Source organism: Fusarium keratoplasticum, chromosome 14 (genome assembly GCF_025433545.1).
Source record: "Fusarium keratoplasticum isolate Fu6.1 chromosome 14, whole genome shotgun sequence".
Classification (NCBI taxonomy): Eukaryota; Fungi; Ascomycota; class Sordariomycetes; order Hypocreales; family Nectriaceae; genus Fusarium; species Fusarium keratoplasticum.
In genome coordinates this window covers 539,110-560,781 of record NC_070542.1, presented here as the reverse complement: position 1 = coordinate 560,781, position 21,672 = coordinate 539,110, and the positions used below count along the sequence as shown (strand labels likewise).

The 21,672-nt window shown below is 50.4% G+C and overlaps 4 protein-coding genes and 1 pseudogene across 5 annotated transcripts, besides 1 other annotated feature; 1 reads left to right on the top strand and 4 right to left on the bottom strand.

Moving 5' to 3' along the window:
- Positions 1–1,289: 1,289 nt before the first annotated feature.
- On the bottom strand, positions 1,290–3,278 carry NCS57_01479000 (uncharacterized protein; the record flags this gene model as incomplete). The annotated part of the gene is made up of 4 exons (XM_053064377.1): positions 1,290–2,590; positions 2,670–2,748; positions 2,801–3,004; positions 3,069–3,278. 4 exons carry the CDS (start codon positions 3,276–3,278, stop codon positions 1,290–1,292), a joined length of 1,794 nt encoding a protein of 597 aa, XP_052906261.1.
- A 4,127-nt stretch (positions 3,279–7,405) lies between these two features.
- Positions 7,406–8,221, bottom strand: NCS57_01478900 (RING-type domain-containing protein; the record flags this gene model as incomplete). Its single annotated transcript, XM_053064376.1, has 4 exons — positions 7,406–7,558; positions 7,610–7,724; positions 7,773–7,881; positions 7,939–8,221. The coding sequence occupies 4 exons, from the start codon at positions 8,219–8,221 to the stop codon at positions 7,406–7,408; spliced, it is 660 nt and encodes a 219-aa protein (XP_052906260.1).
- A 1,617-nt stretch (positions 8,222–9,838) lies between these two features.
- Positions 9,839–12,315, bottom strand: NCS57_01478800 (HET domain-containing protein; the record flags this gene model as incomplete). Its single annotated transcript, XM_053064375.1, has 7 exons — positions 9,839–10,034; positions 10,102–10,145; positions 10,196–10,910; positions 10,976–11,090; positions 11,147–11,500; positions 11,553–11,948; positions 12,018–12,315. The coding sequence occupies 7 exons, from the start codon at positions 12,313–12,315 to the stop codon at positions 9,839–9,841; spliced, it is 2,118 nt and encodes a 705-aa protein (XP_052906259.1).
- Positions 12,316–13,684: 1,369 nt separating this feature from the next.
- NCS57_01478700 lies at positions 13,685–15,307 on the bottom strand (annotated as a pseudogene). The gene is made up of 6 exons: positions 15,284–15,307; positions 15,201–15,235; positions 15,100–15,141; positions 14,964–15,037; positions 14,124–14,862; positions 13,685–14,066 (listed from the first exon to the last, which is right to left on the bottom strand).
- Positions 13,685–15,307: a sequence feature.
- Positions 15,308–16,546: 1,239 nt separating this feature from the next.
- On the top strand, positions 16,547–17,065 carry NCS57_01478600 (uncharacterized protein; the record flags this gene model as incomplete). The annotated part of the gene is made up of 3 exons (XM_053064374.1): positions 16,547–16,552; positions 16,613–16,691; positions 16,761–17,065. 3 exons carry the CDS (start codon positions 16,547–16,549, stop codon positions 17,063–17,065), a joined length of 390 nt encoding a protein of 129 aa, XP_052906258.1.
- Positions 17,066–21,672: the final 4,607 nt, after the last annotated feature.

Here is a 21,672-nt window from a genome sequence, read left to right as displayed (position 1 = left end):
AGTAGATGAATCAGAATGTGAGACGAGTGGATAGGTCGTTGGCTGCACAGGCGGTGACGGAGCTAGAGCCCGGAAGAGCCGCGAGCTTTATTGGGTTGGTGGAATTGGCGTCCCTAGCACTACGTGAGGCTGGCTAACTGACTCTCTGAATAAACTCCTAGCTGTATGAAGTTGCCGTAGCTTCTCTGGCGATGTAGGCTGGGTTCCGGATCTCTCGTTGGGAGGCGGTAAGCCAGCATCTCCGTCGGTTCTCTTCGGGGCACATCTCTCAGCTGAGGCTAGGTTTCTCAGCGTCAAGGTCGCGTCTCTGGATCTGGAATACTTCATTTAGTTAGCATTGATATTACAGAGTGGGGAGACAGAGCTGACATGAGAATTGTTCTTATTACGACAATCAAGGCAGTTCTTCGTGTTCCCAGCAGATTTCCTTTTGCTGACGAAGTCGCCCGCCGGTCTCTCCTTGCCACAGCGGGCACAGACAATAGGAATTATGTCCATTATACAGCTACCGGGAAGTAGATTTAGGACCCATTGCCTAACGAAAAGAAGACACGCAGAAGCGTTGAAGCAGACGAAATGGCTGTCTTCAGCCAAGTGTAACGTAAACAAATCATCTTTCTGAGTAAACAAACGGCGAGATGGTGCAGAGGGGCTGAGGCCCACTTCTCTGGAACCGACAGCCAATTGTCGAACGCTTTGCGGCTGGCAATACAAAACTTGGGCCAATCAGAGCCCGAGAAACTTATTACCCTTGTCTGCACTAAACCCTCATTATTCTGGAAACTTATGGATTAATGTAGAGTCAGCCTTCGGCTGAATAAACTAAGCTCGCCACTGATATCGTATTGCGGCTTTGCTACTTTACGGTCACGGAAGATTTCGAGGATAGCAGGTCAAGCTCGTCCTTACTCATGTACTTCAGCGTCGTACGGGGTCTCCCTTGCCGAGCGAAGCCTCGCATTGGTTAGTGATCCAGATGTCTGCGAGGCGGCGTCTCTAGTCAACGAATCCAAGCTTTCTTAGTTTTCGCAAACAAGGCTATGTTCAACGAAGTGTTCCAGTACTACTATGGTTCTGCAAAGATAATCACGCAAAAAGGAAAAAAAAAAAAAAGAAAAGAAAAGAAAGAAAGAAAGAAAGAAAGAAAAGAAAGACGACCCAGAAATACACAGACGCGAACTGCGGCTCCGTATCACCACCCTGAGATATGCGATCCCAGAATGAAGAGATGGGCAATGGAAATAGTACGAGTAGGTACAACCAAACCAGTAGCCGACCACAAGGTACACCTAAACGCCAGGCATGCGCAGAACGGGATACAGTGAGGAGCACTCATGAGGAGCGCCCAGTTCACGGGCAGGGCCGTTGGGGCTCTTGACGTCCACGTCCATGGTATCACCGCTCGGCCATCGCTTCTCCTGCTCCTTCACGTACTGCTTGCACTGGAGACGTGCTCGAACGTACACACGCAGGGCTTCAATAATACGCATGTTCTCGAGCCATCGATCATACTGCTCCTCACACTCCCGAGTGGCGTCGCTAACGTCAGAGCCTGGCGAGGGGTAGCCTACTGACCGAGTGGATTCGCTCGTCTTGGGAGTCAAGGCGCCGCTAGCACCCTTATTGGGTATAGGAAGAGGGTGCCCTAGTGCTCTCTGGAGCATGCCGCCAGAGTAGCGGCAGCGCTCATTGCTCTCAAAGTTGGGCCCCAGAGTGGTGGTCGCAGAGTGGCCGAAGCCCTGACGGACAGCAGGCAGGCTAGTAGCGAGAGCTGGATACATGGTCGAGGCCATGGAGCCGTGACGGGGCCGGGGGCACATGGCCGACGATGAAGATCCAGGGGAGTGGCCGGAGGTGCACGACGTAGAGCTAGAAGGCAGCGTGGCGTCGGGAGTACCAGTGGAGGAAACGACCGCCGGAGGCGAAGAAATTCTAGCCGCAGGAACGGAGTGGTGAACCTCAGCGGTGACAGGGATGCCACCAAGCGAACGGTGAGACGTAGGAGGCGAAAGAGTGTTACTGTAATCGTTATAACCGCCCTCGCCGGTGTGGGTGTGGACACCAGTGCTCGCATTGCTGGCGTTCTCATAGATAGTATTCTGCATCTGACCTAGGATATTGTCGATGTGGGTTAGATCCTTCTGAGTGCGCGCGTCAGGCCTGGGCGGGTAATATTGCTGAGCTAGAGGGTTCTGGCTAAGGGCAGGTCGAGCGTGCATAACCAGTGGAGCGGGCTGAGGCATATATTGCTCAGTGGCAGTCATGGCACCGTTGTGGATGGAGAGGCTGCCGCGAAGAGGCACCAAGGACCGGTCAATCTGGACATAGGAAGAAGGGTCGATCTGGCGGCGCTTGGCGCTGCCAAAGAAGTTGTCGATCATGTCATACGTGCGCTTGCGATCATAGCCACCAGCGACGCTGAGGCCGAGGTGCTCGGTGCTGCTGTTGTTGATGGGAGGTTGGTTGAAGTAGAGGCCATTTTCGGTAGAGGGTTGAGGAGCATAAAAGTCGCTACGATGTCCGGCCTGGTGGTTTAAGGCGGCGGCGTCAGCTCCCATCTGGCCATTGCAATCATAGTAGCAGGGAGTGTCTAGAGGCAAATTAGTCTCGAGGTTAAGGAAATTAACCGACCATAGTGTGTGAGAGGGCACAGTTGTGCTATAATATACCTTTGGGAGGCTGTGGCCTGTAGGTGAGCTCACCCTGATCTTTAGATGGTTGGACGAGGACAGAGTCGTCAGCGTGGGTCTTGTTACGTGTTAGTCCGATTCCAACACTGGGAAACATCGAACCAGCTCGCCTTAATGTGTTTCTTAAGATCCTGAGGACGCTTGAAGAACTTGCTACAGAACTCACACTTGTGAGGTCTTAAGGGCACATGAATAAGGATGTGCGAAGTGAGGTGGTCTCGTTTGGCTGTGGTGGTCTGACATGAGTTCCACTGGCAAGTGAGGGTCAAGTTATTGGTGCTCTTGCGACCAACATGATGCTCACGGATGTGCTCCTGTACTGAGTCAGCGACTTATCCTCATCAAAGATGCTAGTTCAGCCGTGGCGAGGGAACTTACATAGAGCGACTCTGGAGTGGTTAACGTTTGGTTGCAGGCATTCCATCGGCAAAGGAGATTGTCAGTTGAGGTTGTCGAAGGAGTAGCACTAGCCTGGGAGTTGCTGGAGCTAGCGGTAGGCGCGGAAATAGCAGGCTTAGAGTCGTCGTCGGTGCTGCCAGACGACGATGCCGCCAACGGTTGTTGCTGCTCTGGCCCAGGGAAAGACATGGCTGAATGTGCGCGGAATTTCTATTCAGGCGGGGTCGTTTTACTATTTGATTCGAACACACGCTCACATCCTGGCGGCAAAGCGAGTGAGGCGAGTAGGTGGGTTTGCGTCGCGACGTGCAAAGGCGCAAAGAAGATCTGGAAATGAACGGCACAAGAGGCTATTCCTCGAGCACGACCAGAGAGAACTGACCAGGCAGGTGTTCAAGGAGGGTCTTCATCTAAGTTTCCAGGAACGGGCGTGGGGGAGGGCGCTCCCGTCACATTTACGCAAAGTCTGGGGCGAGGTTTGCAAAAACGAGAGGAAATTCTTGGGGGCCTTGGCGAAAATTTTAAGACCGTCCTGTGGGAAGATGCAGAATCTCGACGGAAAATTCCGCTAAACCTCGGACCTGCCATCTGCGTTTTGGCCAGTAAACGTGACTGAAGGGAACGCTGCCAAGACTGCCAAGTCTGTCCCCTCATTCCATCGTCACCTGAGCGATTGGGTTTTAAGGGGCTTCCAACTAGCAGCGCAAACCAATCTTCGAACTTGGAGCAGTCCCGAGCCACTGTAAAACTTCGAGAATGCAAGAGGGGATAAAATAGGGGTTGGGGCGGAAGGAAGGAAAATAGAGAATCAACACCTGAGGCCTTGCGCTTATGCATGCCTGCTCTTGCGCTAGCTCGACATCGCTCTCTGATGGTACTGATAAAATCGGTGCACAGGCCACTTCTGTTGGGTTGCACACAAACAAATTGGCAAGTGCATAGTAGGAATCTGGGCTTGGCCGCCATGCTGCGTTCGCTTTCTGCGAAGAACATGTAAGGCTCACCATTAGTAGATCCCAATGTGTGACTGGGCGCTCGCCGCCTTGTCACCTGGACCTATGGCCTGGTTTGACTGGCTCTAGTGATGCGGTACATGGAGGTAGGAAAATGCGAATTGTTAAAATAACCTCATTCAACGCCTTGTTAGATGATTGCGGCTGCGGGATGGCGGGGATTTAGGCCCCTGACCTCCTCTCATTAGCTTTGCGCTTGGCAGGCATTATAGTTGCCCCAAGGACATAAAATTGCTGCCCAACGACGTTAGCCATGTGGAGACCAGTTTCCCCGTCTTCTACAGGGACCCTGTCATGCCTGTATTCTGATTGGAGGCTGTTAGACTTGGACATGAAACTGTGTCGCATAACATTCGTGTGACCGGATGTAACTATCCGGTTTCACATCTGGCCTGTCGCATAATCCTAACGACATGAGCTTAAATAGCTGTGCCCGAACACATGGCTGTTCGATTTCTTTTGTTCTTTAGATAATTCTCATCAATTGACTGGTGTCATCAATGATCCCTGTGGAGCCAATTGTCTGACAAACTGAGATGGGCCTGTTGACTGTCGATTCCCTTCGCGAAGCGGCGACGTTTAGACTTGCCTCAACATAGCCGCCACGAAAAATATTAGGGGCCAGGGTGACAATTTCCCCAGTGGCATTCAAGGAATTCGCCCAAAGCTTGCCTACCGCGCGTTCGCAACGATGTGCTTGCGAGCTGCTGATTGTGACCATGGCTGCGCCTTCAACACCAGGACCTGGCATGAATACTGTCGACGTGGACATCGATCTTTCCGGTACGGGCAACTTCGGATCTGTGCGACCGGCCGACAAACTAGAAGGGCGAGTCCGTATAGCGTCAAAGCAGCCTCTCCATTCCACCAGAGCTGAAGTCTATCTTCAAGGTTAGGCCCATTCAGGTGCCTTCTGCTTTTGGCCAACCGTCTTTCCTGTATTGCGTTGAGGCACTTATACTAACCCATATCCAGGCCCAGAGGCAGCGACAGTTGCGACTGGTGATGGTACGCGACGCCGCGGCTATATGAGCGTTACTGCTAGGAGTCAGATAGCTGCACAGAGTTGGGCTGACAAATGCAGTTCTTAGATGTTGCATGTCGTCCTTCCTTCCATTCCGCAAGACCTAACTACTGAGATGCGGATTGCCAGTTATATTCACAGCTTCCTTATTCTTTTTATCATGCCCGATGGGTCCGAGCTCGCTCAGCCTGAATGAAACCAGACATTTCCTCCTTCCTTCAACACTATGAATGTCAGCATGCACTCCTGGAGCCCTATACCCCTTCCAGGTATATCGATATCATATTCTATCCAGACCGCTCTGACATACGATGTTCAAACGCCCATAATACCCGACTCGTCGGTTACTGTCATAACGAGCAGGCCTATCGAGTTCACCCCGTAGAACGAAGTTCCCCCCAATCGATATCGAAAGTTTTCCTAGAGAGTTTACACCTTGTGTACGTCGACCACTCTGGAAGAGGTTTCTTTATGGCCGCCTGGGATTTGTGACAATAGTCACGAAGGAGCCATAACCACTCGCGTACTCATCGAAGCAGGCCCTAGCCTCGACGGATTGTAATTTTGAGATTGCTATCGAATGCGGCTCAACCTCGATTCGCCAATTCCGACCGATAACCATTACGGCTCAGCCCCTCATCTGCACGAAGATGTATTGTTCCTCCATAAAGTTACCATACATGCCGTCTCGGAGCCAACTCACGGTTTATGGTTCAATGCCTATACACAGGGACTTTCAGAGGCTAGATAGCCAGACATTCCAGCATTTTCAGGGGACTTTCACCTATCTGGAAACTTCCACAGGTGAAACTGGACATTGTCAAGGTGGAGGCGCACCTCCGTGCTACGATGAAGACACCTCCCTTCGCCAAGTCTCACATGTATCCTCGACAACGAGTGGAACATCACGTCGTTGGGTAGACTCGTCAGATTCCGAGAGACGGTACGGTTGTAGGTTGCAGACATCGATCCGCGTACCGGTAACTCCATCGCACAGGCTACAGCCCACGTTCTCAAGCCACCTAGTAGCCCATGCTTACTAACTGTTTTTCAACATCAGTTTTGGAGGTGCGTATGCGAGTAAGATGGATCTTGAGGTACCACTCCAAGTAGCATATCCACGACCACGGATACGTCCTTCACAGGAGAATGGCGATCATTTCCTGTCGGAGGAGAACGGTGGAGGCTCGGACACCAGCCATAGATGGAGTCAGCCAATCATTAGGTCAAACAACTATGCAAGATCGAATCACAGGTCGAGCCCACGGGTAGTTATTCTCAACATCTTTTATAGCCTTTCACTGAATTCCAACTACTTCCGGCTCACCAGAGTGTTCAGGAGCCGACCTTAGTTATTTACTTCTTTATCTTAAACTTTATTTACCAATGACTACCACTACTTGGAGCCAGATTACCACCTCAACTCAGAACTTGAGGGACCTGGCCGCCAGCTTCAATTCGATTGAGTACCGGTATATGGAGAATGAACTGAGCGAATCGATAACCCCAGGAGAGCAACTTGAATGAATTGGGATCGCACTCCACTCAAAGGCAGAGTCGAAGTATGCGTGGGAGGCAAGCGCAGGCCCGAGATTCAAGGTGGCATCAACTTCCAAAGTGGTCTCTAAGGAAGAAGTCCAGGCGCAGGTCGTTTTGGAACGAAGCGTTATGGCCATATTAAAGGGCCCAGAAGTTTCGCCCCTAGGCGGTAGCAAATGGCGACAACGAAAGGAGCCTTTTGGGAAAGCCATGGTTTGAGCCCAGACGGAATACTCTCCTAAGCACTTGCTTTTGCGGCATCTTCTTGTCTTATCCACAATATGCGACCCGGTATCTTTTCATAGACACTAGCTGCACCAGACCGCTCCAAAGCAGCTGCCATAGATTTCGTAAGAACCTATGACAATGTGGTCGGAATGGGCAAAGTGTCTAGCATAAGCTCACCAGAGACTCATACTAACTCCTGAGCAACCTCATTCAGTTGAAGTGGTTAGAATATAACAGGATACTATCAGCATCACCTTTACGGAATCGCGAGGTGCCAGAGTTCAAGAGACTGGTTGAGGAGAAGTTGTTGATTACATCTGAAGAAGGCATTTTTCTTGGGCACTTATGCCCATCGTTCTCCCTTTTTGTTGTCGACATTAACGGCGAAGTTTTTTCCTCGTTCGGTTCAAGAGATACAAAGCCCTGGCTCTGTTTCCTCCGCATACACCGTATGACCGCTGGCCTTCTCGCACCATCCCGTTCCCCCAAGTCTCGTATTCCACCATCATTTCCTACCTTCCTGAGGGGCCCATTTGATTCAAGACCTCGGAGATCGATGTCAGTGTCGGTTGATAATGCCGAAAGGGTCGTGGCGGGATTGCAGTGCCTGGTCCCATCGACCGGATGCTTGGGATATTTTCGAAGGGAGTCAGTTCCCGAGCAGCCTATCGATTCGTTAGGCCGTGAATTGAGGCAATGGGAAGTGCAAACTTAACTCTTGGTCCACGGCGCCGGTGCGCCCAAAGTCCCGTGAGGAAGAGTACCCGACGAGGCCTTGTGGGCATTTCGGAATGGGTTGTAGAGACGAGACCAGCGGCGACATTCAGACGACTATGGCGAGTGAGTCCTTGTTAGTTGATAGGCTTTTGGGGTACACACCAAAGAGGGCAAGTTAGAGAACGCTCTAGGAGCCACGGATCGATGCAGGTAGGGTGGAAGCTATGGCCGCAGGGTAGCGAGCGAAGTTCCACGTCTCCCCCAAAGTCCTCTGTACAGATTGAGCAGCTCTGCAGGCCGTCTGTTTGCGTTACGGAGTAGTTCTCACCACTATTTAGATCGTTGCCTTTGGTCTCCCCAGATACCCGATACTTGATCACAGGCATCAAGTCCAGTGCCTCCGGAGTAAGGCATAGAGTCCTTTCAGGGGAGTCTTGCCTCGCCCAATGAGGGAAGAAACGTCTGATGCCTCTGTTGCCAAGGAGAAATGGCGTGAGCAACATCAGCACAGACACGAGGATAGCCAGGATGATAGCGACCTTGGGTGGCGTGTCAGCACGGTGTCGTTCGTCATCAATCGCCCTCGTAGCCAAGTTTGGAACTAGAAACATGCCCGGAAAGTTAATGGCACGGAGCGCGTGTGGGAAAGAAGAAGTTAACACAACCAATGCCGCCGGTGGATCTGGAATTTTTGAAGGAACAGAAACGCGCGGTGTCCAAACAGAGGTCGGATGCCGCCCACCGTGAGAGATATTCCCTCAATTCTTTGATTGGATGACCAGAGTACAGATCCGGGGTATTCGTTATATGGGACATTTGAGCGACAGGCATGTGATCGATCCTGGGACCTATCGCTACCGAGACATCCCGGCCAAGTGTGGGACGCAGATATTTGAGAATGTTCGTCGTCTCCTGTCTTCCCTCCTCCATTCTTCCAGTCTGACGATATTGCGTATCTGGATATCCGGCTGCCTTGGCATCTCGCAGTCCCTCATTATCCTCAGCGAGCTGAGTGATGGACGCTCGTCAGCCAAAAGCCAGATCCCTGACGGTTATCGAAATGAACCCCGCTGTTTGCCTTCAATGACCCTCGGTTACGAGGTGGCTGAGGTCAAGAAATCCCTCAAAGACCGGATCAGGCAAACCCGAAATCCTTCAATCACCAAACGAACATTCTTACGTCACCGCTTTTAGGTGTGTCATTTTTTTGTGGCCAACCTCGCTTGCGAGGTTGGTTCGCCACGGAGCGTTAGCGACACATCAACCAAAACTATTTTTTGTTTTCCCCCTGCTTTCTGTTCTGCCCCTCTCCCCTCTTCAATGAACAAGGCCAGGAGAGGTTCTATTTTTTTAAAAAAAAAAAATTAAAAATTAAAAAATTAAAATGAGCGTTCATCACTGTCCCGGTAACTGACGGCGTAGACGATATCACTCTGGGGCTATGTTGAAATGAGCATGTTATATTAATTAACGTACATGATAAGCATATGTCACAGACAAGTATGTGTCACACTAGTACTGTGCAGCTAAAAGTAAAAAAGCTAGATTTTCTAAAAACTACAATAAAATAGCTACAAACTTAAAAGAAGCATTTTTAACCTAATTAGTAAATAGTTAGAAAGTTAGTATTTTTTCTAGAATTTTCAAAAAATTATCTAGCTTATAAAGTAAAAAAAGGCTTAAAAAGACAGTGCGAATATGTTTTTTCTTAATAACTTAATAGGAGTTTTTTTTAAAAAATCTTAGAAAAATTAAGCTTACTTTATATACTGCTAAGAAAGTTATTTCTAAAGTTTAGGTTATTTTTAAACTAATTTCAGTTTTTAAGAATTTTTTAAAAATCGCGATTTAAGGTGAAAATCTTACTGACACACATACTTGTCTGTGACATATGCTTATCATGTACGTTAAAAAAGAAGAAAGGCTAGCGCTAACCAGCGGAAGCTATAGACAAGACATCCACATCCCAGCCACCAGTGGTCGGAATAGCCATTGATCCGTCAAAACAACGCATCTTCACAGGCTAACCTTTCCAACCAAAGAAGAAAATCGTATTCCAGGCCTTCGGTGCAGCGAATTTCCTTCTTGCAGCAAAGACCTTAGATAGCTCTATCCAACCAAGCTCTTGGCCCCAGCCCTAGTAATTTGGTGATACAAAAGGTACCAAACTTGCCATCGGTGGCATCATCGAGCGCATCTTTGCTACCGGAAGGCAAAAGGTAGGGGGATTATAGAGAGCTCTCTGCAGAGTACCCTACAACTTGCTCATTAGGCAGCATGATGGCTCGGTCAAGGGCGTAGGGCAGCCCACGATGACGCCCTCGGATCATCATCAAGCAAATGACAACTTTGCCAAAGGTTCCAAACATACCACACAGAGAAGTACTGACTGTTGGGTAACCCAGACTCAAGCCAACGTTGCCACTAGCAAAAGAAGTGTCAATCAGCATCTGCTACAACGGCCGCAGGGTCCGGTAATAAAGGCGCTTACTAGGCTGAGGTCACCTCAAAGAGAACCGAGAAGACAGAGAAGGCCTAGCCACGATTAGGTGAGCATACTTTTTAAGGGAAGATTCTGTGCTTACCGGCTCATTAACATCGGCGATCCTATCAGATTCGGCGACGCAAATGCAAAAGGTACCCAGGAAGATATACCAGAGATCGAAACCAAGTTGGTTTTTCATATGCGTCATCAGATATGATTTGCCATTTTTCTCGTTCAGGGACTCTTCTTGCTCCCAAATTCCGAGTGACTTCTCCTCATACGTGTTGGAGACGCGGATGCTGAGAGCAATAGGGAAGATGGCAATATACATCATGATCAAAAGGCTGAGCTGCACAGCCGGGTTAACGTTTGCCAGGTTGAAGGTGGAGGTACCAGTATGACGCGCCGAAGCAGCCTGGAATATAGCAGCTGGGATGCGCGCAGCAAGGGGCAAAGACGCAACCTCGGGATTGTGAAGGTCAAGGATGATTATAAGCAGGATATCGACAAAGTTGAGAGTAAAGATAATGGCGAAGAGGATCCAAGTTGGGCGGCTAGGGAAAAGTAAAGTGTAGCACCTGCGCGGGTGCTCGAGGAGAAAAGCGAGAGGCTCCTGGGTAGGGGAATGCTTAGGCGTGATCTTTGACATAAGCCAGATCACCAGGCGCAGGAAGACCGGGTACAGTGTGTTACCGGCGAAGGCGAGGAAGCTCATCAGCACCATAGGAAACTTGGCGTCACGGAAGGAGATCATAGAGTCGGGCGTAAGAGTGAAGCCAAGGTTATCCACCATTGTCTGGGCGGAATAGAAAGCCCTAAACGAAGAGTCGATCTCAGCCAGCTTGCTCCAAAAGTGTAGCTTAGACCGGGATTTACTTACCACCAGTTCTTGTCCTGTCCAGTTGACTGCAGATAGTCCTTGTACTTGGGATTTGCTGTCTGGATCCAGCCGACGAGGCAGATGGCGCCGAACAGATGGATGCCGAAGAAGTAAGCTTGGGGCTGATTAGCATCCACGATATCATGGCCAGGGGGCTTGTCATTGACTCACAAGTCACGATCTTGAGCAGGAGCTTCAGACTGCGGTACTCAATACCGCCCAGCAGTTCCCGATCATGTGAAGTCAGGTTATGGAACTGGGAATTGCGTCCAATGGTGGCCTGGCGCGAGAGGAAAGGACGGTCGTTGAGTGCTGGCTGCTGTTGGGAGACAGAGGTCACGGAACGGCGACGAGGCGTAGTCTCAGACCCAAGAACCAAGAGAGATGCGGCGACGCCAGCGACACGATCCATAGACCGAGCTGCACTGATTTGTAGGCTATCACTGCCGCTTAAACGATGGCGACGACGCATGGATGGACCTACGTTGTTGGAGGTTGAGCTACGTACCGGCTTGATGCAGTTCTCTGCAAGATATTAGCTTTTGTTGAGGGTCTTGGGTGAGGGCTCAGGTCATGCCATCATCGCTATCATCAGCTCCATACTCCTCGTCACCAGTCTTGGCAACAATAGGATACCCTTCCTTCATCAGCAGCCACATCACATATTGGGGTTGAAAGGTCTCACCACGCTCACGGTCCTGCGGCGCTGGGATGTAGAGAGTGGCGTTGTCTTTGTGCTGCTCCGTAGAAGGATCAAAGGTGATGGTGGTAGTTCGCGCGACCTGTCCGTCGCCATTCGAGCTAGCCGCAGGAGATTGATCAATACCGCCGCTGGTTGTTCTGGCATCGTTCCCACTTGCCACCGCAACGGGAAGCTTGCTGCTTGTTCCTGCGATCTCCTTCAATGTATCCGGGGTATCTTCGACATCAGCGTCAGGTGCACCTCGTCGTCGGCCGCTGAACAGCTGGGGCGCTGGTCGCATCCCCAAGTCAGCTACCCGCTCCCTATGAAAGAGGGCCTCACAGTTGATAGGTCACCCACCGAGACGCTTAAAATGTCTCTTGAACCAGAACAGGCGTACGACGACAACAATGATGTTGATGAAGCCGAGGTTGGTAAACATAGGGATAAAGTAGAGATAGAGTTGCTGGTACGTCTTGAGGTCCTTTACGTCGATGCTGTGAACGGAAGGCGACCTGTCAGCGGAAGCACCCGAGATGAATAGCAGGACGCACGTATTCAGGCCAGACTCAGTCGACGCGCTGGCTCCGAAAAAGTAGGCATCGATTGCCTTGAGGTTGCCATAAGGGTAGAGGACGGGCAGGGCAAGCAAGCCCATCAAGATGATGTACGCATCTAGGCAAATCCATCATCAGTCATCAACGCTTGACAACTCATGGGAGAAGTGGGTAGCATCACAATGCAGTGTTAGAAAGTTGATCGGTAGGAGCCACATCATGGGCGAAAATAGCCAGTCGTGGTGAGCAACTCTTGAGCAGAAGGGTAAAGAAACAAGAGCAGTCTAGCGAGAAAGGTAATCGAAAGGAAGAGAAATGAGTAAACTTTCGCTGATTGACACAATAGCTTTTATAGTGAGCAATTTATTTCCCAAGCTCACGGGAAATACCCTAATCTGGTTAATGGGGGGTATTTGTCGGCTTGCTGGTTTCGGCTGTACCGCACTAAAAGGCCAAGCAAAACTCGATTTCACCCTGACCAGTTCGTCGCATGGAGGAAACAAAGCTAATCACTTCTCGGCTAGTAGGGCCTGGGGGGGAGACACAGCCTCAACGCCTTCTGCCAGTACCGGTAGGTACCAGTTGGAGGCCTCGGCATTCCAGCCATGACCGCGCCCAGACGACGTGCCAGAGACCGAGACCCGACCGGTCAGAATTTGTCAAAGGGCACGTCCGTAACAAAGCCCAACCCGGTTGGGCTGGCCCAGACGATCCAACCACGGAGTATCTGAGCCGGCAGTATGGTCTTAATTCCCTCCTGTGCTGTACGAAGGTGCCAGTGGGGTCACTCACAAGGATTATCCATTTACGGTTAGTGAATCAGAGCATACTTCTTCCCACACAAAGTGTTGCGGGAGTGGCAGATTCTCTGATCATAACATCATATCATAACAGAGGTGACTGTTAACACGGCTTGCTTCACGCTTTTGCTGCTGCAGCTCTAACTGTGGATCCCTTGACCGACCGGCACCATCGCACAGCACAGGAGATGCCTGCGAGGATCCAAGTGGCAAGACGAAGCGCATGAATTCCGCCCAATTAGAAAAGTTCCGGCTCGAAAATGACAATAATAGGGCTGCCACCCTCCACAAAAGGTACCAGGAAGGTTGATCTTGCGACGCCTCTATGAATCCATCATGGAATCTGACGAGATGCGGCATCCAGGGTTCCGGTGACCGGCCCCCATCTTCTGATCTTGGTCCTTTGGCGGAATCAGCGGCACATCATGACCAACTCAAAGTACAACGACGCAACCACGACTCTCTCAAATCAAGGTGCATCTCCGCCCATTTGTTTTCCACTATGTATCTCTTTTTTTTTTTTTTTTTTCGTTTATATGCTGGCCAACCACACCATTCCTTTCCCCATCCTTCCTTCTTCCCAAGGAGATTAGAGACCTTGCTCAAGAGTAGCAGACCCAAAAGAGACCGAGCTACGGAGTTAAGAAGCACCGTGCTCTATCATTGGGCATTACCGGGGCTGAAGCACCTCCTGATAGTCAGCTTCATCTCCCGCGTCGGCGTCTTGGTACTGTTGATATTCGGACACCAAGTCATGCAAGTTCGATTCCGCCTCTGTGAATTCCACCTCGTCCATGTCCTCGCTCGTGTACCAATGCAGGAAAGCTTGTCGACGGAACATGGCTGAGAATTGATCGTCGACGCGCTTGAATAGCTCCTGGACCGCAGTAGCGTTGCCAACAAAGGTAGCCGCCATATTGAGGCCTTGAGGTGGCACAGAACAGAGGGCAGTTTGCACATTGTTGGGGATCCAGTCCACAAAATAGGTTGAATTCTTGGTCTGGATGCGCCGCATTTGGTCTTCAATCTCCTTTGTTGACACGCGACCACGGCTGAGGATAAGATAGCTTTCACACCTATACCATTTCCCTCTCATTGACAGGACTTACAAAATGGCTGAACAAGTGAGGTAGCGGCCATTACGGAAGTCAGAAGCGGCCATGAGGTTTCTCGGATCAAATATTTGTTGGGCAAGGCTCGGAATAGTCAGGTTCGTAAAGGTGCGATGCTGCCGGTTTGTAAGAGGAGCAAACCCGACCATGAAAAAGTGCAGACGAGGAAAGGGGACCATGTTGATAGCGAGCTTACGAAGATCTGAATTAAGCTGACCAGGGAAGCGGAAGCACGTAGTCACCCCCGACATGACAGTGGAAATCAGGTAGTTGAGATCGCCGTAGGCAGGGCTAGAGAGCTTCAAGGTTCGTGTGAAGATATCGTAAAGAGCTTCATTGTCAATACAGAAGGTCTCATCCGAGTTCTCAACCAGCTGGTTCAGCGAGAGGGTTGCGTTATACGGTTCGACCACCGTATCGGAGACCTTGGGGGACGGCACAACGGAAAAGGTAGCCATCGTACGGTCTGGAAACTCCTCTCGGATTTTGGACAGTAGTAGGGTGCCCATCTCTGAGCCAGTGCCTCCACCGAGGGAATGGGTGAATTGGAATCCTTGAAGGTGGTCGCAGCCTTCGGCTTCTCTTCGAACCACATCGACAACTTGGTCGACCAGTTCGGCACCCTCGGTATAGTGACCCTTAGCCCAGTTGTTGCCTGCACTAGCCTCACCAGAGACAAAGTTGTCGGGGCGAAAGAGCCGACCTAGAGGGCCAGCGCGAATGCTATCCATGGGGCCTAATTCCAAGTCAACGAGCACAGCGCGAGGAACATACGTCTCGCTCGCAGTCTGGGTACCTATCACTTAGCGAATCCTGCCAGTGGCCATTGTTGGAGACGGGGGCTTTGTAGACTTGCTCCATTGAAGTAGACATTTATTCGCTCAAGTTGAACCTGCGAAGCGCCATTGTACCTTGTGAACGGTGAGTAGGATGATGCAGAACAGCAGCTGGCTTGGGCTCGATGTCAACTTACGAGCCATCGGCGTTGAGCCCATGTTCACGGGAGACGGTTTGCCTGAAAGACGAGATGTCAGATTTATCGCGCTTAGACTAAAATTCGCATAAGTCTAGGACAGTGAGTACCAGAATGTCGTTCCAATTTGATTGCCCTACGAGCGTGTCAAATTTGTCCTCAAAGGATGCGCTATGCTTCTCACACATTGGCCAGCCTGAACGTGCACCTAAAAGGGGAGGGAACACCGTTAGTAGAGAATACCACGTCGGAGAATGGAATGGACGGACTATTTCTCGCATCTTGTTCCGTTTCCGTCGAACTCGGCAAGGCTGAAGATGGCAGTGATGTGGCGTGAGTGATGACGGGAGAAACTTTAGGCTGCTTTCTCAGGTCTGCAGGGACCCAGCTATAAACCCGGAGGCCCGAGCTTCAAGGGGGACCTTCATTGTTATTGCATTTTGCGGTGTCCGATTTTGAGCCAATAACCGTCCGCGATCTGCTGATTGTGGACGTAGTGGGCAACGTTAGACCTGGCAGCATCGCCCTCAAAGTAGAAGGGAAAATCGGTTACAAGAGACAGGTTTTGCTCCTGAAATAGAATATTTCCTGGAAGCTGTCTGTTCGTACAAGCATGAGATAAGATTCTCCCTGGGGGTGCCAATCTCGCGTCATCGGATATTACTCGGCGGTGTTTCACGCCGTCATTCGTCAGCACTGCCACCCTTGGCAAGCGAGGAATTTGCTGCCGAGATTCTCGGGCACAGAGAAGAAGAACCCAACGGTAGGATAAAGAAAGTCCCAGGCAACCCAGGATTTCCCAGATCTTCTCTGCATAAATCTTGGCCTTTGACGATGATGAACCCTGCGCCCGGCGACGTCAATCCCGACCATGTGGCTTCTGCGCCTGATGGCAGCGTTATCTGTCGCTGGAATGCCTGCAATCAGCAGTTCACCAGTATGGTGACGCTTTATGTACGTGAAATTCCCCTCGCCTTGTCTCGCGGAATTATCCGATAGCCATGGCATATGGTCTCGAGATAAGTAGATGGGATGCCTACACTCGAAGAGACAATCCACACACACCATGAAGGGGCCTGACATGTTAATCCGGCATTAGAAGCATATCTGTGAAGATCACATTGGGTACAAGCGGGCGAATACCTTGACGTTGACGTGTCAGTGGGGTTCTTGCCGGGTCACCACCAATAAGCGAGACCACATCACGTCCCACGTGCGTGTCCACATCCCCGTCAGACCACACAAGTGTTTGTTGAGACCGTATGACTAAGATGGTCCGATCAGCTGGTGGCTGGGATGTGGGTACTATGTGAGGAGCTGTGCTCCTCTGAGACATATGTAACTTAGACCTTTTAACAACATAACACCTTCTACTCCCGCAGTATTGCTTTAACAGTGTTCTTTCTGTGACAAGTCTTTCAAACGCCTTCAGAGCTTGAAGGAACACATGCAAGTTCGTGAACCGTCATCTTCCCCGTCAATGAATGGTCTGGTCGGCCGACGCAGTTTCTAGGTGCACGAGACCTCGTGGTCTGTGCAAATTGATTATGCCCTGCTGGAAACGAATGCCAGCTGCCAAGATGATAAGAAAAGTGAGGCTGCCCATTTAAAACCGGTTACTTGTGGTTACATGGGCGGGCTGATTCGCTTTAATGATAAAGGTAGCCCAGTCTTCGCACCCCCTCGATCGATTGCGACTGGTACGGCTCCGCGATCTGGCTCGTTTGGGCCAACTTCAAGTGTGCCTCTGATAGCAACCAGCATCTCGCCGACATTCCCCCCTGCGGGCGTCTCCAGCGCACCATCGGAGTACGACTCCACGTTGCCTACGTCGTCCACGCCGCCTCTACTACTTGCTCCTCTAGGCCAGCTCAAATTGCTGTCGGCCCTCCCCCCTATTAGTCGGCTGTTCCCTGATCATTTTGTCGACCAAAGCGACCACCAATCTTCCAGCAAGTTTACTTAGCACTCCCAGGACTATTTTTGTCGAGCCATTCAGGAGACTTATGTCCCAGTCCATGGATAGCGAAGGATACTATTTACTGGGGCTTCTTTGGTCTCCGGGTTGAACCCTACAGATCTAACCATAGTCTTGGGTGAAATCGAGGTCATCGGCGAAGCGGTTGTACTGCACCGCTACTCCGTGTTTGATTCCCATGGGCACCAGAAATGATATTTTGCGCGACTGAGCGTAGCACTAAATTGAGTTATTTACCATTATCGTCTCCTCCCCAGTGATGATCGGGTAATGCGGTCGAAGGTATAGTGATCGGCGGGTAACTTGCAACCTTGACGGCATTAGCAATCCATCCGAACTGAATTCATTCCGTCCCTGTGTTGTCTCGGGTTCGCATGTTGCCAACTAGACTATTGCCTCGGATACACCACCATACCCTCACTCGTTTCAAACCTCAAAGACCAGTCCACTCCTCTGACAGGTTTGGGGCGGAAAGATCAACTCATCGAGTGCATTTGATAACAGCTTATTCACACATAACAATCCAAAGAGGTAGAAGAATGCGGTGATGCGACAAGGTTATAACACTGGCTAGCTAGCATAGTGGCCCTTTCTAAGGGAACGAGCAGTCAAAGAGGCGGCCAGCCAATTCCGTGGCAATATCTGACAACCAGGGAAAGACACCAAAGAAGTCCAAACAACAGGCATGAAGGCCAGGCCCGCCGATACCAGATGGCCGCGTGCAAGCCATCGGATATCACAACAGCAAGCATGAAGCCTCTCATCTGAGACTCTTCTGCTGGTGGACGTTAGCAAGCGTCGCGTAATGGTGAACCTTGAATTAACATTTAGGGGCGACTTCGCTTCCAAGCGAGTTCGAACGCCTGACTGACACATTAGAAACATTCCGTCATTCACATCGTTGTGACGATAGACTCTGTCACGGGGCCAGAATCGCCTGTGCGAGCTATCCATTTGTTCTTCGAGATACCGAGTCCTTGTGTGCCAGAAGTGAGTTTGGGTCCGTATTTCATGAGGTTGCCATGTACTCGAGAACGCGATACCGTAACATAAATCTAGAAAGTCGGAGTAAACTGGCGGCAGAGATCCAACAAATTCCCGGTATCCTATGAAACCAATCTGAGCTAGAGCAGCTACCCCACGATCGAACTGCCTTGCCCACCGAAGTTGGGCGGTTTGGAGTGTCGAGATTGCGGCCATAAGTGCGGCCATATTCTGTCAGATCCAGAAAATACAGGCTCATTGTACCGATCGGCATCAATAAATGAACTCAAAGAGTAGAAGAGGTGCCACACTTGACGGGGGATTCTGTCTGTGCTTTGAAGCTCTTGATTTCTAACTAAATGAATGACTGAGTTAGTCTATTTTATCCTTCCTTCGATAGAGTCGTATTCATCAGCTGTAGCGGTGTTTTCCTCACCATCTGTTTCATCCCAGTTTGATCCTTCTTAGTCTAACAGCTCGTGTGTCAGAGCAGGCTTCGTAATACGATGTAGCACGTATCACCATTTATTTCGTCAGTGGCTTCCTAATTTCCAACAGCGTTGACCAGAAGTGCAATAGAGTTTCAGGATAATTGCCCAAAAGTTAGCCGAGATGAGGGATTTCTGGCGAGTATTCGAAGAAGCAAGTAATACCTCTAGAACGGAGCAGGATGAGGAGGCCGAGATGCTTAAGGTGAGTGAAGATAACTCTATTAAGCTCATTGAACGATATGAGAAGGAAGGAGGAAAGTTGTCGAGAAGGGCCTCTTGATCTCTGATACTATCACCACCAAATCCTAGTTCGATATCTTAGATGACCCGCCGGCCAGGTATTATATCCACTCACCTGGCGGTGAGGCGTATTGAAGGAGGCATGACGAGGCAATCGCTGGGAAGGAGGCGCTTGAGAAGCTCGAAGAGGCGGCGGCCGAGGAGGCAGAGGTTGCGGAGGTTGCGGAGGCATCTAGAGCACGAGACCTCGAGGCTATTGACGATGCCGATGATATCCTATTTTCCTCTCAACCAAGTCAGTCTTGTCAACTTTTATTAGAAGCCTAAGGAAGCGAACAACTTGTCTCTCAAGTTCAATTAACTCCACGGCCTCCTTTAAATCGCAGAGGGAGGCGCGCCGCTGGCAAGAACGTATGCAAATAGACCCTCTATATTGACTGCAGCAAGTATATTTATGGAGATAAGGTGCTCCCTTGACTAGTACCTTCCCGGGCCTTGAGCCGGGATGAAGGCACGAATATGAGCCTGGTCAAGGGCCCCGATCACGCCGTTGAGCTATTGAGAGTCGCCGATTGGTTCTACCTTAGGTGATACCTCCTTCCGCGCCGGCTGGACTATGAAGCGGGTGTGTAGAACTTGAAGCAGATCTTTAAGCTAGTGGAATACCCTTGAGACTGCCGCTTGGTGAAAATAAGTTGCCGAAGATCTGCGGCGGTGCCTCTTCGAGCTACCGGCCGTGAACCTGAGAGAGCTCTGCGCTCGGTGGTTGGATATTTCCCTAGGCAATGGGGTCACCGACATCTCGAGGGCGAGCTTCAAGATGCTAACTGTACGCAGGAGAATTAGCATCCTCGTAAGCTATTGTCGCTTTACCTCCCCCCATCGTCGAGAATAAGGTCTTGAAAGAAGTTGCCGCCTACCCAAAGGGATATATCAGTTGTCTTGCTCCTCTACTTTGCGCAAAAGAACAGATTTCGCGATAATGACTCTAGATCGCTGCCCCCCTGGGCGAACTGGAAGTAGGGTAAACTGATTCTATTGCCTATTGAAGGCAGTCAGGCGAGGGCCGAAGCCGCTGACATCATTTTGACGGTTTATGTGATTTGGGGAGCATATGCTATTATCCCTCGCTAGAGTTAGTGCTAATTTGGGAATAGATTTTGGCATCCTTGTAACCCGAAATAGATGTCATATTTTGGTTCAGAAGTCCTCACTGCGTCGGTCTCTCAATGTTCTCCCTTGTCCGATCCATATATATCGGTTGCCCATCATACGAGGCCAGAATAGAGCCCCGACGATCTTAACTCACGTCCTTGCCCCTCTACGGCGGCTTCTTAAGCACGGCGAAAACAAGAAGCCTAAAGCCTAGTCCATTCCTCATACTAGGTCCTTACTTGAGTGGATGACGTAGAGAGATTTGTCTCGCTCGCGATCATATCAGCCTCAACGCTAGGCCGCACTTACCCACGCCCTCTGAACCCTTTTCTACCGCTCGTCAGCCTCACACCATCCCGTTGTCTATATTCACACCTAGCTTCTACCCTCGAGTCTCATCAGCAGAATACGAGCCTACTACCACCTCTATCAGCAAGGAAGACTAGCACACGAGCCCGGCATCTATCTGGAAGATCCTAGACCGCCGGAGGTCAGGCTAGTGTGGGAGTAGACTTATAGCACTATCTGAGCTTCGTCCTTTGTTCCGATTCTTAGTCTGGGACCCCTAGTGATGCCGTACCCTGGGATATGCTACATACTGCCAATCCTTACTCTAAGACAAAAGGGTCAACTTATCCTAGATCGGCCTGACAGACTCGAAACAAGCGTCTGAACACTGTAGTGGGGTCGAGAATTGCGTCACAATGGCCGTTGCTGAGGGATTTGTGTCTTTTTCACACCCCCGACTGCCCATTCAGGGGCAGACATGGTACCGCACTGTTGGAGACCTAAAGGGCAGCAAACGTCCCCTCATCGTTGTCCACGGTGGGCCTAGTGGAGTCCATGACTACCTTACGCCCTACTTCTCTAATCTACCTGAGAAAACTGGGATCCCGGTCATCCTATACGATCAGGTGGGCAACGGCAACAGCACACACCTGCGCGAGACTAAGTATGATGCGAATGTGTGGAGACTGGAGGTCTTCCTCGCCGAACTTGACAACCTTCTCAGAGCGCTCAATGTTGCAGATAACTACGACCTCTTCGGTCATTCTTGGGGAGGAGAAGTTGTAGCCGAATTCGCTGTTCAATATCAGCCTCCTAGACTAAAACACCTCATCATTGCCTCTGCCCCAGTCAGCGTGGAAGCGCTGATAGGAGTTGTAAAGGGCCACATAGGGAGGCTCCCTCAGGCCGCGCAAGAAGCGATCTGGGTAGCTGAAGCCGAGCAAAAGTATGATACGCCAGAATACAAAGCAGCTATGCTCGAGTTCTTCAAGCGGCATATGTGCCGCTTCTGGCCTTGGCCCTAGGGCCTCCTGTTATTCTTTGAGAAGTTAGAGAGCGATGATACGGTAGATGGGACGATGTATGGGCCTAGTATTATTAACGCGACTGGAACACATAAAGGCAAGAGCAGCCCTTACTTTAATTAATCACAAGACTGCATGGGACTAATTGATTTTCCCGAGTAGATTGGAGCTTAGTTAAAGATTGCGTCAAAATCGTTAAGCCAACTCTAGTTATCACAGGAGAAGGTGACTTTTGTTATCCCGCAGCAATTGAGCCTTAGGCAAATATTCTAGATGCAGAAATTGTCATTATGGAGGGGGCAACCCACATGCCACATCTGGAACTGCCAGAAGATTTCACTACTCATCTCCTTCGATTCTTGGCGAAATAATCCAGGGAGTGAAAATAGGAGGAGTTATATTTCTGAATCTA